Source organism: Callospermophilus lateralis, chromosome 12 (assembly GCF_048772815.1).
Source record: "Callospermophilus lateralis isolate mCalLat2 chromosome 12, mCalLat2.hap1, whole genome shotgun sequence".
NCBI lineage: Eukaryota > Metazoa > Chordata > Mammalia > Rodentia > Sciuridae > Callospermophilus > Callospermophilus lateralis.
In genome coordinates, this window is record NC_135316.1 from 58168386 (window position 1) to 58182477 (window position 14092).

The 14092-nt window shown below is 36.2% G+C and overlaps 1 protein-coding gene across 1 annotated transcript; it reads left to right on the forward strand.

The window, feature by feature from the left end:
* Positions 1 to 7639: 7639 nt before the first annotated feature.
* Pcdh20 (protocadherin 20) lies at positions 7640 to 13286 on the forward strand. The gene is made up of 2 exons (XM_076872304.2): positions 7640 to 7771; positions 8823 to 13286. The coding sequence occupies exons 1-2, from the start codon at positions 7640 to 7642 to the stop codon at positions 11547 to 11549; spliced, it is 2859 nt and encodes a 952-aa protein (XP_076728419.1). The 3' UTR covers positions 11550 to 13286.
* Positions 13287 to 14092: the final 806 nt, after the last annotated feature.

A 14092-nucleotide genomic window follows, 5' to 3' on the forward strand; every position in this document is an offset into this window, starting at 1 on the left:
TATAACAAATGTTTAAATGTGAAAACATGTCCTTTTGCTATTTTTTTTAAAAAAGACATTTCTATTTTGACTATGGCATTATGGAGACAAAGTGTAGGCTGTTGTATAACATTCCAAAGAGGTTTGGGCAGTGATGTAGATGAAAAGGATCAATGGCTAGCCCAAAAGAGCTTCTTTTAAATATTATAGTTATATGGAGATGGCACCTGAAATCAATCTTGATCCAGAAATTCCACAGGAATGCTAAGATTTAGCAGGGATTCCTGAAGTTTTGTAGCTTTAGGACTGATGTACACTATAGGTAAAGTGCCTTTTATGAACATTACTGAATAGTTTAACAAGCTCTTGTAGGATTCTACTAGGTTCATTTTTTTTTTCCAAGAGGTACTGGAATACGAAAGTGGTAGTAATTGTGTTTTAATGCTTTTTTTTTTTAATATAGCATGCCATGTATATCTACATTTAGAATAAGGAAAATTGTTCCTATATACAATATATTCCATGATTATGGTACAGTTAAAAAATTTTAATCCTTTCATTTAGTGAAAACTATCATGAAAACTATGGCTTAAATTTCTCAATTTTTTTTCTCATTTGAACTTTTTTTTCTCCTTTGCTTATGTGTGTTAAACTGCACAAAGTCAAAATTCTGGGAAGTGACATCTATTAGTCTACCAATATTTATCTTGTCTATATTTATTTGTTTGACTCAATCTAAATCCTATAAATAAATGAATATAATATAAAGTTATTGATAAAATTTTGTCACTCTCACTTCATTCCATTCAAATTTAATTAATGAGGGATTTATCTATAACAAGGAGAAATCCACATAACACAATAATTATTGTTATTATATCCTAAATAAATTCGATATTGACTTCATTAGAGTTAAATATTATCTACAATTAAGAATTGGTGGGCCTTTAGGATATTTTGTTTCATTTTAAAGAAGCACATTATTTTTACCAAGCAAATGTTTTTCTGCCCTATAATTCTAAATAATTAATTAAATACAAAACCCACATTCTTTTCTTGATAGTCCAAGTAACTTGAAAAGAAGAAAATATGTACATTTTTATTGAAAATAAAGCAGATGTACATTTTTATTGAAATCCATTTTTATTCAATTTTTCAAGAAGTTTTGTCTGTTTTGATATTTCTGTTACTTTCAAAGTCTATGCACTATTTATAATGAGCATACATTCAATATTCAGCATTTATACTTACCTCAGTAAATATTAGAATAACTTTGCTATGTACAAAAAAGACTCACTAACATTATAATAAATGACTAAAATTTCCCTATTCAATCCTAACTTAGCTACTACCTAACTGTGTGACATCAAGCAACCTACTTAACCTACAAAAATATCTAATTCTTCATCTGTAAAATGGGGTCATCATTAGCTTGCAGAAAGCTTGTGAATATTAGAGGTAATACCAATCATGCACCTGATAAAAAGTTAGATGCTCAATAATTGGTAGCTGTTAGCAGTAAATGAAATTGAGGTCAGCAACCTCTAATCTCTTTCTATAAAGATATCCAGAAAGAAGCAGCTAGTGATCAAAGCTATCACACCATGAAATTTTTGCTTCTTACAACATGGATAAAGCTCTTCACTGACCCTAGAATATTCTTTCAGTCCTTTTATATACCACACACGCAGAAATCAGAAGAGTCATGCAGATTTTTTTTTTTTAAATCCCACCTTAGAATCACAGAATGAAATAAAAAGATATTTTATAAAGCCAGGCAAAAGAGCTATGTAAAAACATTACCTGAGCATAAATTTTCATTAAACTTTCCCAAATATAACATATTTGTTTGTGAAAATGAAGAATAGATATCCAAAGAAAGACAAGATCAGTGCCCTAAAACAAAATTTAAAATTCTTTCTCTCCTTCAATGGATTTGTTTTGGCCCTGACCTAATTTCTATGCTAATTTATAGGGTTTTGAATTTCTTTATTCTGTGCACAGCCAGTATTTCTCCCTTCTTTCAAGTGTCCTCGGGACTGACTCCAGGGAGTTAGGCATATACATCATCAATAAACTGCATTCAGATAACGGTTCATTATTCAGCAACTGCTGATCCACTTTGTGGATTTTCCATGCCCTTCATTTCTTCTCCTCCTCAATCCTACCACCTTTCTTTTGATGATTTCACTGCTCATTATCACCTCTACCAGAAGTAAGAAGAAAGAATGTGAAATTCAAATGAGTTGAAAATGACTTCTAAAATTTATTTTGAGGATAAGGAAATAACGTTGAAAATGCTAGCTAAAATTAAACTTGGGATTTTCTAGTGACTTCACCCAGTTATACTTATCCCTGTTAAAGTGATGCTAATTGAGTTCTGAAAATAAAAGGACCACTTGACCCTACTGCATCCTTTCCTCTTGTAATATATAGGGAAAGAGGAAAAATGTGTAATCTATTAACACAAAGTATTCTAAAGCATAGAGGGAACTAATTAGAATAGATTTGTGCTTATAGAAGTCCCTTTTATGAATTGCACAGTACAGTAATACATGTTTTGAAATACAAGTTTGTAGTACAGTAATTTACCTTATTTGCATACTCTTCATACAAGTAATATAAAGGTATATTTGTTTACCAAAGTACCTGTCCAACTTTTTAGCAAAAGAGCCAATATATTATTCCCAATTAGTCTCAAAATTAATTTCAAATTATATAGGGAAAATGAAATAGGATTTTTTAAAAAAATTTGCCCAATATACTTGAAAAATACCCAAATGAGTAATTGTAAAAATTTGTAAACTTGAAAATTAATAAAATAATACAAAGTAATCAGAATTTATAGTAATGCTTAAGATCAAGGCATTTGATCTTAAAAATAGAAGATAGAAAAATGCTTTCTTTCTAGCCTATGTCCTAATATCAGACAATCCTGAGAACAAAATCTAGAACTATTATAAGAAATGATAGGATATTAATGAGGATTTGAATCAGCTACATATTTGTTGTCTTAAGGGCTATTTGCATAGCCCTAAAATTACTGAGAATTTTGCAATAATATCAAGTATATACAGAAACATAACCACATAGTACATTTTCAGTCTACAAATTGGGATATCTAAGCTATGCAAACACAGGTAAATTGTGTCTATGGGTGTATATCTATTTAGAAGTACTAATGGACTAAAGAAGATTTACTTTAAAAAGGCCTCATATAAACAACTATGCCCTCATAACTTTTTGCTATTGTTGTAGGCAAGTGGTAAGTGTTTATTGAATTGAAATGCATTTAAACATACATAGGCCCTAGATCCACCCATTTAGGAAAGAAGCGTATACCAAAGTTGAAAAATCATGCACTTTGGAGGCTACAGATCAGGATCCAGTCAATGTAAATACTGAACAAGCATGAAATATTTGGCCACAAAATGGGTCTAATAACAACTACACTATAAAACTATGAAGATTAAGTAAATAATATGTAAAGCACCCATTAGCATGTTTGGAATATAATTAATATTCAATGATTTATCATTTTATTATTTCTCATACATTATACTATTTTTTAAATCTCTTCACCAAAATTATTTAATTAGAAAAATATAGATTATTCAATCATATATTATATATTTTTTGTTGATATGTATCATAACAGAATATATAATGATATTTAATATATTTACATTACATGTACTATATTTTACAGCATACAAATTTATATATACATACATGTATAACATTCACATTACATATACACAAAAATGTATATGACCCTTCAAAAGGGACTGCTGATTTTATATGTTCTATTATATGAAATATAATATATAGAATATTATTATGTTCTATAATAGGACAAATGATTGAAATGGTCTTAAAATTATTCTTAACTTGCATTTATTTTCAGTTTTTAATTAAACATTCCATGATTGGATTATGATTCTAAATGCTTTAAATATGTATGAGTATATTAATGACATGAAATTTTGTGGATACCTTACAATTATTAAAATACTTTAAATGATACCATGAGAATTAATTGAAAAAAAGTTAAAGTTACTTATAAAACACTGTATTCAAAAAATTAAATGTTTTAGAGTATGTTTATAAAAATGCAAGTTTTGAAGATGGTATCAGGATGAACACATAAAATCATGCTCACATCTTTATAATGTAGTAAGATCACAAATCTTGAAGTAAATAAAAAAATATTCACCTCTAGTGATACAGTAAATAATAGCCAAATTAACCTGTAATGTAATGTCTGTTGGTTAATCATATGAGATAAGTCATTTTATGCCTATCTGTACATATAGTAAGTGAGAGTGTTTTATAGAAAGTTGAAAAAGAAATGTATAATTGCCTAACATCATACAAGAACTTAGCAACAATCCAGAGAATGGAATGCAAACCTTCTAGATCAGTTCAGGGTACCAGCTATTATATCATGTTGTTATCCTTGTCTATATAAAAATATAGGCTTGAAAGGCATATAATATAACAATTCTTTTAGATTAATTTTTACAAAACACCTGGGAAGCAGGCCCAGAGCAATTGAGACATCTGAGAAATTCATGAGTATTATTTTTCGAGGGGCTAATACCATAGGAGCTCTTTAAATCAGCTTCAGAAAGAAATATGTGACACCAAATGGTAAGTCACAGGACTGGCAACAAAAGGAGTGGGAATTTGGGATTACTTTCATAATACCCAGGAAAATGGTACATAAGAAGAAAGAAGCGTATTTGGTCCTTTTTTTTTTTTTAATTTAAGCCCAATTAAAAAATATCAAGCTGCATGAAACCTCTGTATAGATCTTCAAAGAGAAAAGATAATAAGTAGTCAGTGAACAGTTTGACATGTGATATTTAAGATATCGCCCAGCATCATGCCAAGATCTCCCAGTCTTGATGTCAAACTTCTATTTAGAGATTTTGCAACTAAAAAAATTATTCCAGAATGTATTTAATCCCTGTTTACAACTTATATAAATAGCTTTTGCTTTAGTTTATATGTTTATTATTTTTAGAAACAGTATACAAAAATTATGGTTGAATTGGTAGATTTAATTTCTTTCAACTTAACAAAGGGAGAGGAGTGATAATAACCCTTTCCATAGGGGGCAGCTGGATGATAAGCCAGAAGACCAAGATTCTGCAATAGTGGGGTAGAAGGGACATTTTAAAAAGGTATATTCATACTAAAAGCATCCACTCCAAAGTGGGGAAATGGAGAGTTTAAGAGTCACTCCAAGGGAAATTATAAATAATTGAGAAACAACTACAAAGAGACAATATTACTCCATTTGTATATCTCCATAAACAATAATTCTTATGTAAAGTCCCTATAAATAAATAAAGGGAAAACTATGAAAAGAACTCAGAAAAAAAAAAAATCTTAACCAATTAGAGAGGGCATAAACTGACTGTGTAGGCCAATGCATTTGTTGTGTTTTTGTTTGTTTGTTTTGGTACTGGGGATTGAAGTCAGGAGCACTTGACCACTGAGCTACTTTCCCAGCCCTTTTTGTTTTTTATTTCTATATAGGTTCTCACTAAGTTGCTTAGGCTGACCTGGAACTTGCTGTCATCCTGCCTCAGCCTCCTGCGTTACTGGGATTACAGGCATGCACCACTGTGCCCGGCTACATTTGGTATCAGTCTGGATGCACAATTCAGATTTCAGGTTATGTGGCCATTGACAGATTGCCTAATTCTGGTCATGTGTCTCTAACTTCTACAAGCTATGAGTATTGAGTGAAGACATAAATTAAACACACTTCAGAAGCAGCTTGGTACTGATTTTGGGAGTCTAGTATATTTCAGCTACAAACCTCAACATAAATATTTACCAATAATTGTAAAAGTTCAGCTGTAGGGCAGAACTGGCAGCTGAAGAAGCAAGGAGAGGCAAATCATGCTTCCCCTACTGTGGTTTGTTTACTGGTTATGTAATGGCCTAAAACCCAGAGGCCCAAGTTCATGTGTGTGTATGTGGCTTGCCCACTTTGTCAGGACTCCAATTTTACTGTCACTTGAAAGAGCTTTTATTATTATTATTATTATTTTCTTTTTTATCATCCATGTTCATACCACACATCTGATTTGTATTATAAAGAGTTTTGTCTGTCAACTCCATGTAGAGCGCCATTTGTGCAATAATAAGCTGTTATAAACCAGTGTTTATATTGTCAATATTTAGGACTCTGTCTCTAAGATTAACAGGAAGGAGGAGAAAGTATGAAGGGTCCGAAGCAAAACAATTAGCTGGAACAATTTATATTCTAGTTAGCATACAGTAGACGAAAATTAAAGTAGGTTCCTTTAGAAAACAGAGAATTCATATTTCTTTGATCCAAGAAGATCTTTTTTTTCTGTTCTATCGCTGTCATTTGTCATTCCACAGGTAAGGTTTTATGTTTAGGACTGTGAAGGGGATATCTGGAAGGCTATTGATAAAGAATAATCCCTACTTAGGGAGATTGAATGATCTTTTCCATTATTTATATGGCACCCTGCATTTCAAAAGTGTTTCCTGGACATAATGCACTGAAGTCCCCCTTCAGCCTGATTTTGTAAATGAAGAATCAGCCCAGTGGGTGGGTGATTCCCTGTCAGTCATGTGGCTATTTAGGATTGGACCCAGAGGAGATCCAAGCATTTTGCACCACACTCCTCCAGGATTTCTTCCCAAAGGGTCATTTCCCAGTAAACACGGTAGGGGGCGGGGGCGGGTGGTGGAGGAAAAAAAAAAAAAAGTAAAACTGAATAATCTGAAAAGTAATACAATTTTTTAACCTAAGCTTTGGTGAGTGCTCTCCCTATCTTAAATGCTCCCTGGGAGAAAGATGTTAAAATTGCTTGCAAGCAGAAGCACTTCTGTTACAGCAAATCTGCTCCTATCTCTGTTTCCATCCCCTACATTTTCAGCCTTTTTTTTTTTTTTTTTTCTGGTCAGAAGCTGAGGCTCTCCTAAAATAAAACCACAAAACAGACACCCAGAGACGCTTGCACCTACAACTAACAGAGACTCTCTCATCACCAACAGCAAAGAATCAAATTATAGCATGTGGAAACATTCACTGAATTCATATATTTGCTTTTCTGGCTCACGCAGCGTTTACAAAGAAGTTGAGACGCCTCTCCTCTGAGAAAAGTGCATTTTCTTGCGCTGTGCAAACACTGCTGGATTCGAGTCTTTGGGAGGAACTGATGGCAAAGCAGGCTTTCGGGGGCATAGCGCCTGTGATTGCTCTGTGGATCTGACTTCCTCTCTCACTTGAATTCAGATACAAACGCAGACTTATTTCTTTTAATTCTCCTACTCTTGCTAGCAACCTGTGGACTTGAGATCTAACTGGTGCAAGGAGGTAAGCTTGTGGGCAACACTCCAGTGCCTGATCCTGTGACACCTCGACGCAGTCTTTAGAGGCAAGTCCCCCATTTCAGCTCCTTTGGCAGGTTCTGGACGTATTCGCGTCCAGGACTAGAAACCATAAATGTGCCCTTCTGCCCCTCGCCTTTCTGCCCGCCTTAGTTCCCGTCCTTAATTGACAAGCCAGTGACTATTGGCTGAGTTCCCCAGCGATTTGCATGAACGGAGAGGGAGTGTCTTCTGCCACCCTCCCTTCAGGAGCGCGTTGACTGCAGCCTCCCTGGGAATGCGCGGCCAAGGGAATGCGCGCAGCTCGCCGGCCCTGGCAGTGAGCTGGCGCCCAGCGACCTGGCACCCGCGCCTGGATATGGGGCATCTACATCGTCCCAGGAGCAGCACCAGCCACAGGAACCTACCGGTAAGGATTCAGGAGCTCGCGATCCCGACAAGTTGCACTGCTGTAAAGCAGTTTTTACTACTTAATGGTTGTTGAAACCTTTTGCCTTAATCCAAACTTCCCGGGAAGAATATGGGAAAGGAAACAGACTTTGGGATGAAGTGCTTACATTTTAGCAAGAAATATTTAAGTCCTAGGTTCCTGGGAGGAAGTTTCAATAGCCGAAATTTAGTCAAATGAGATCGAAGAGGGAGGCGACGGTGCGCTCAAAGCGCTTTATGAAAGATACAGAGGTTCCGAGATTGTTTCCTGCTGCCGGCATCTGGCTGGTTGTCTACTGCAACTGACAAATTGTTTTTGCATAATCATTTTCCGCGTTTACTTCTCTTCCCCCTAAGAGATGTGGTAGAAGGGCTTGGTAGGAGCTGGAGACCCAGATCATTTCAATTTGATTTTACACGCGTGCTAAAATGAAAATCACTCTTTGGGACCTAAAGCGTTGCGGGGAGGGGTTGGGGGTGGGGGTTGAGCAGGTGGGGTGTGTTGCCATGTTTTTCATATTATGGCTGTTACTGTTGTTTTTTATTGGTCTCAGAGGGATGTAACAAATTTCGTGTTCTAGGACTCTAATGGCTGAATTGTTCATTTCAATGAGAAATTAATCGGCCACCTTTCAGTACCCTCCAATGCCATCCCCCTCCCTCCTCATAACCTAGGGAGGTTTTTCTGTCGCGTTGCGCAGTCCCTGAATTGGAGCCTTCTTCATCCTAGTGTGTTTTTCCAGGAATGCTGTATGGTTTTGGATTTTTGAATGCTAGCTGGTGATGATGGGGACATGATGGGGGCAGCATGGAGAATAAAAAATGAGCAGATAAAATAAGTTTTGGAGACGATGTTGCTGCACAGACCTCTCCTTCGCCGCAAGTTTCCTCTTCACCCTATTTTGAGTAGAGGTTTTCCTCCTGGAAATAGGGATCTGGGCAGCATCCACCCTGGAGCACTATTTTCTAACTCTTATCCCTGTTATTTCCGCGTGTGTGCAAATGAACCGTCTCTCCTCCTTCCACTCCAGCATGTGTTCCTGTTTTTTCTCTTCGTGGGACCCTTCAACTGCCTCGCGAGTTACAGCCGAGCCACGGAGCTTCTGTACAGCTTGAACGAGGGACTGCCGGCGGGGGTGCTCATCGGCAGCCTGGCTGAGGACCTGAGGCTGGTACCCCGGGCTACAGGGAGACAGAATCAGCAGTCCCTGCCAGAGCACACCGGCTCTAGCGCTGAGTGGAATCCCCCTCTCTCTTTCAGCCTGGCCTCTGGGGGACTAAGTGGCCAGTATGTGACCCTAGACAACCGTTCTGGGGAGTTGCACACTTCTGCACTGGAGATAGACAGAGAAGCCCTGTGTCTTGAAGGGGGTGGAGGAGCTGGCTGGGGTGGCAGCATTTCCATCTCCTCTCCTTCCTCTGACTCTTGCCTTTTGCTTCTGGACGTGCTGGTTCTGCCTCAGGAATACTTCAGGTTTGTGAAGGTGAAAATTGCCATCAGGGATATTAATGACAATGCTCCACAGTTCCCTGTTTCCCAAATCTCACTTTGGGTCCCAGAAAATGCACCTGTAAACACCAGGTTGGCCATCGAGCATCCTGCCGTGGACCCAGATGTAGGCACTAATGGGGTGCAGACCTATCGCTTGTTGGACTACCATGGCATGTTCACCCTGGATGTGGAGGAGAATGAGAATGGGGAGCGCACCCCCTACCTAATTGTTATGGGTGCATTGGACAGGGAAACCCAGGACCAGTATGTGAGCATCATAATAGCCGAAGATGGTGGGTCTCCACCACTGTTGGGCAGTGCCACTCTCACCATTGGCATAAGTGACATTAATGACAATTGCCCTCTCTTCATAGATTCACAAATCAATATCACTGTGTATGGGAATGCTACAGTTGGCACCCCAATTGCAGCTGTTCAGGCTGTGGACAGAGACTTGGGTACCAATGCTCTGATTACCTATAGTTATAGCCAGAAAGTTCCACAAGCATCCAAGGATTTATTCCATCTGGACGAAGCTACAGGGGTCATTAAACTTTTCAGCAAGATTGGAGGAAATGTTCTACAAACTCACAAACTCACCATCCTTGCTAATGGACCAGGCTGTATTCCTGCTGTGATCACTGCTTTAGTGTCCATTATCAAAGTCATTTTTAGACCACCTGAAATTGTCCCACGTTATATAGCAAATGAGATAGATGGAATTGTTTATCTGAAAGAACTGGAACCTGTTAACACTCCAATTGCATTTTTTACCATAAGAGATCCAGAAGGTAAATACAAGGTTAACTGCTACCTGGATGGTGAAGGGCCATTTAGGTTGTCACCCTACAAACCATACAATAATGAATATTTGCTAGAGACCTCAAAACCTATGGACTATGAGATACAGCAGTTCTACGAAATAGCTGTGGTGGCCTGGAACTCAGAGGGATTTCATGTCAAAAGAATCATTAAAGTGCAACTTTTAGATGACAATGATAATGCTCCTGTTTTCCTTCAGCCCTTGATAGAGCTTACTATTGAAGAAAATAATGCACCCAATGCCTTTTTGACTAAGCTGTATGCTACAGATGCTGACAGTGGAGAGAGAGGCCAAGTTTCATATTTCCTGGGACCTGATGCTCCATCATATTTTTCCTTAGACAGTGTTACAGGAATCCTGACAGTTTCTACTCAGCTGGACCGAGAAGAGAAAGAAAAGTACAGGTACACTGTCAGAGCTGTTGACTGTGGGAAGCCACCCAGAGAATCAGTAGCCACTGTGACTCTTACAGTTTTGGATAAAAATGACAACAGTCCTCGGTTTATCAACAAGGACTTCAGCTTCTTTGTGCCAGAAAACTTTCCCGGATATGGTGAAATTGGAGTAATTAGTGTAACAGATGCTGATGCTGGGCGAAATGGATGGGTTGCCCTCTCCGTGGTGAACCAGAGTGACATCTTTGTCATAGATACAGGGAAGGGCATGCTGAGGGCTAAAGTCTCTTTGGACAGAGAGCAGCAAAGCTCCTATACTTTGTGGGTTGAAGCTGTTGATGGGGGTGAGCCTGCCCTCTCCTCTACCACAAAAATCACAATTCTCCTTCTAGATATCAATGACAATCCTCCTCTTGTTTTATTTCCTCAATCTAATATGTCTTATCTGTTGGTACTGCCTTCTACTCTCCCTGGCTCCCCAGTTACAGAGGTCTATGCTGTTGACAAAGATACAGGCATGAATGCTGTCATAGCTTACAGCATCATAGGGAGAAGAGGCCCTAGGCCTGAGTCCTTTAGGATTGATCCTAAAACTGGCAACATTACATTGGAAGAGGCATTGCTGCAGACAGATTATGGACTGCATCGCTTACTGGTGAAAGTGAGTGATCATGGTTATCCTGAGCCTCTCCATTCCACCGTCATGGTGAACCTATTTGTCAATGACACTGTCAGTAATGAGAGCTACATTGAGAGTCTTTTAAGAAAAGAACCAGAAATCAATATAGAGGAGAAAGAACCACAAATATCAATAGAACCAACTCACAGGAAGGTAGAATCTGTGTCCTGTATGCCCACATTAGTAGCTCTGTCTGTAATAAGCTTGAGTTCTATCACACTAGTAACAGGGATGGGCATATATATCTGCTTAAGGAAGGGGAAAAAACACCACAGAGAAGATGAAAATTTGGAAGTACAAATTCCTCTAAAAGGAAAAATTGACTTGCATATGAGAGAGAGAAAACCAATGGATATTTCTAATATTTAATATTTCATTGTGGAATAACAGAGAGCTGTTTTAACTGACTTTGGATAGTTTTCTTTGCCTACACAAGAATATATTGATGGCAGTTCCAATGAAGGATGACTAATTTATAACTTATATTGTAAATAGCTGTTTACAGGTTTTTAAATTCAAATTCAGAGTTATAAAATGTGTACAGCCTTTTTAAATGAAAATTAGTACTAACAGCTATAGAATTGTTATTTATAATACAGCTTGGACATGATTTGCAGCTTTCATACACCAAGCAAATGATTGATAAAACCTGGGAAGTAAGGTAAGAAAAATGATACTTTTTTTTTTTTTTTCATCTAAAAGTCTTTTCACCACAAGAGGGCATGAGCTGCTCCTTTGCAGGGAACTGTTTGAGGTATTGTACATGACAGTTGTTGTACATGAAATTAATGAGAGAGTATATTTTAAATATGTTTTTAACATTAAGTAAATGTAAAATTACATTGAATTTTGCCCTAATTAAATATATGATATGAAAGAAAATAAATGTACTTAGAATGTTTATTACCTCATAGGTACATCATGTATAGTTTGAAAGAGAAGGCATTAAAAAGAAATGCAATTCCTTCTTAGCAAGGATAAAAACATTGCCATGTGTTACAAGTTTGGACTGGTGAAGAGTATTTTACTTTCTGTGTACTCAAATTGCTTTCTGTTTGCTTTACCACGAGACTTGCTATGATTACAGGGGAAAATATATGTATCCTTCTTTACAGAAAATGTAATTAGAAATTGTGCTCCCCCCAAAACAGCCAGAAGCAAATAAAGGTCTCAATCCTTATTTGCTTTTTAGTGTTCATGACATTTTAGTGCTTTCAATATTTGTCAGTAGTAATTTGTACTTGGTTATACATTAGATTTTTATATGCATAAAATCATCTATCACATAAGAAAACAAAAAGCACATTAAAACCAAATTATTCTAGAAGCTAGTCTGTGCTACTGGTTGTTTTAGTTGGGCATTTATATGAAAGTTATACTTTCCTTTTATTGTTTAGGTTGTTGGCTACCATTTCTGGCTTCCTTTCTTTGGCTTTGGATTAGATCCAAGAGTTTATTTGTAAGCCCAGCAGCAGATTCCTTTGATAATTTAGCTTTTACTGAATGTTTTACAATGAAGAAAACTGGTCCATCACTGGATTTATCACTTTTGCTTCATTGTGTGAGCTGGAAATTTTATTTTATCTGAGCACTATAACAAAATCTGTATAAACAAGGAATGTTAGCTTAAACTGGATCATCTTACTTTTTTGCATCATGTGTCTGTATTGTACCAAAAGTGTTTATATGTCTGCAAATTAAAGGTATATATTTTCATAATTTTTTTCTCATTTTTTACCATTTTATATTTGAACATGGGCTTGTTCTTTCACTGAAGTGCCTATATTGGCATCTGTTGGCTTTAGGGTTAAATATGGATAAACTAGTATTCTGTGCTAAAGTTTATCTTAAACTAATTCATTACTAAATTGAACACTGGGTAAGTTAGTAAGTTTGGGTGTATAGAAATAAACAGCAGTGAGTCTGACTATATGTTTCATGTAAGTTCATGAAAATTTTGCACCCATTCATATACATATGCATATTAATTTATTATAGATTTAATATTAATTATAAACTTTCCTTCTATCACATACTTAACAGCAAATCTTTCATTTGCTGTGTTTCATTAGATTTCAATAGTTTCTCAAAGTAAAAATACACTGAAAACAATAATTTAATGCAAATCCCGAGGACCATTTGAATTTGTATTAATTCATTTTTCTTGTTTACTTCAACTTGAGAATCTGAATAAATAAAAATAAGCATATGAGGCAGTAGTGTTTGTTACAAAAATAAATATATTTTTATCATGAATTACTTTTGTATGTGAGGCACTTGAGCTAAGAGACTAAGATCATTTAACCCACAAAACTTTTCATTCATACTTGATATATTGCAGTAGAGAAAACCATACTTTTTCAATCATATTTTACTTTTTGCGTTTTTTTAAGGAAGAAGCTACATGAGATACAAGTAGTGTGGTTAATAAAAAATAAATTCTGCATAAGTGCAATGACTTTTACAATCAGTGTAAATTATTTAAAAAATTCTATTCATTTTTAAATTTGAAGAAGATTCATATGTTGTGGGGTATGAACTTCATCTCCAGCATGAATAATGTTTGTAACTTTAATAAAACGATGTATTTCTTAATAACTTCTTGTGACAGGATTTCCTTTACAAAAACATCTCATTCACATTAAAAACATTAATAACAGGGAAAGCTAAAGTAAATTAAACTCAAAGATAAAAGCCCCTTTTTACTAACACCTTGTGCTAGAACAGTTGCCAAAATGTATGCTAATCATGTCAATGTTGTTAGTTGAGCTGGCACAAAAATAAATGTTCCATTCATTAAAAACCCTAATATCCATTTAACAGTTTGAGAACCAGTTAGTTCTCCTTGCCCAATTTCATGAAGAAGAGACTGCTCTGATCTTTGTACTGCCAAGTACATCTTTATACAACAG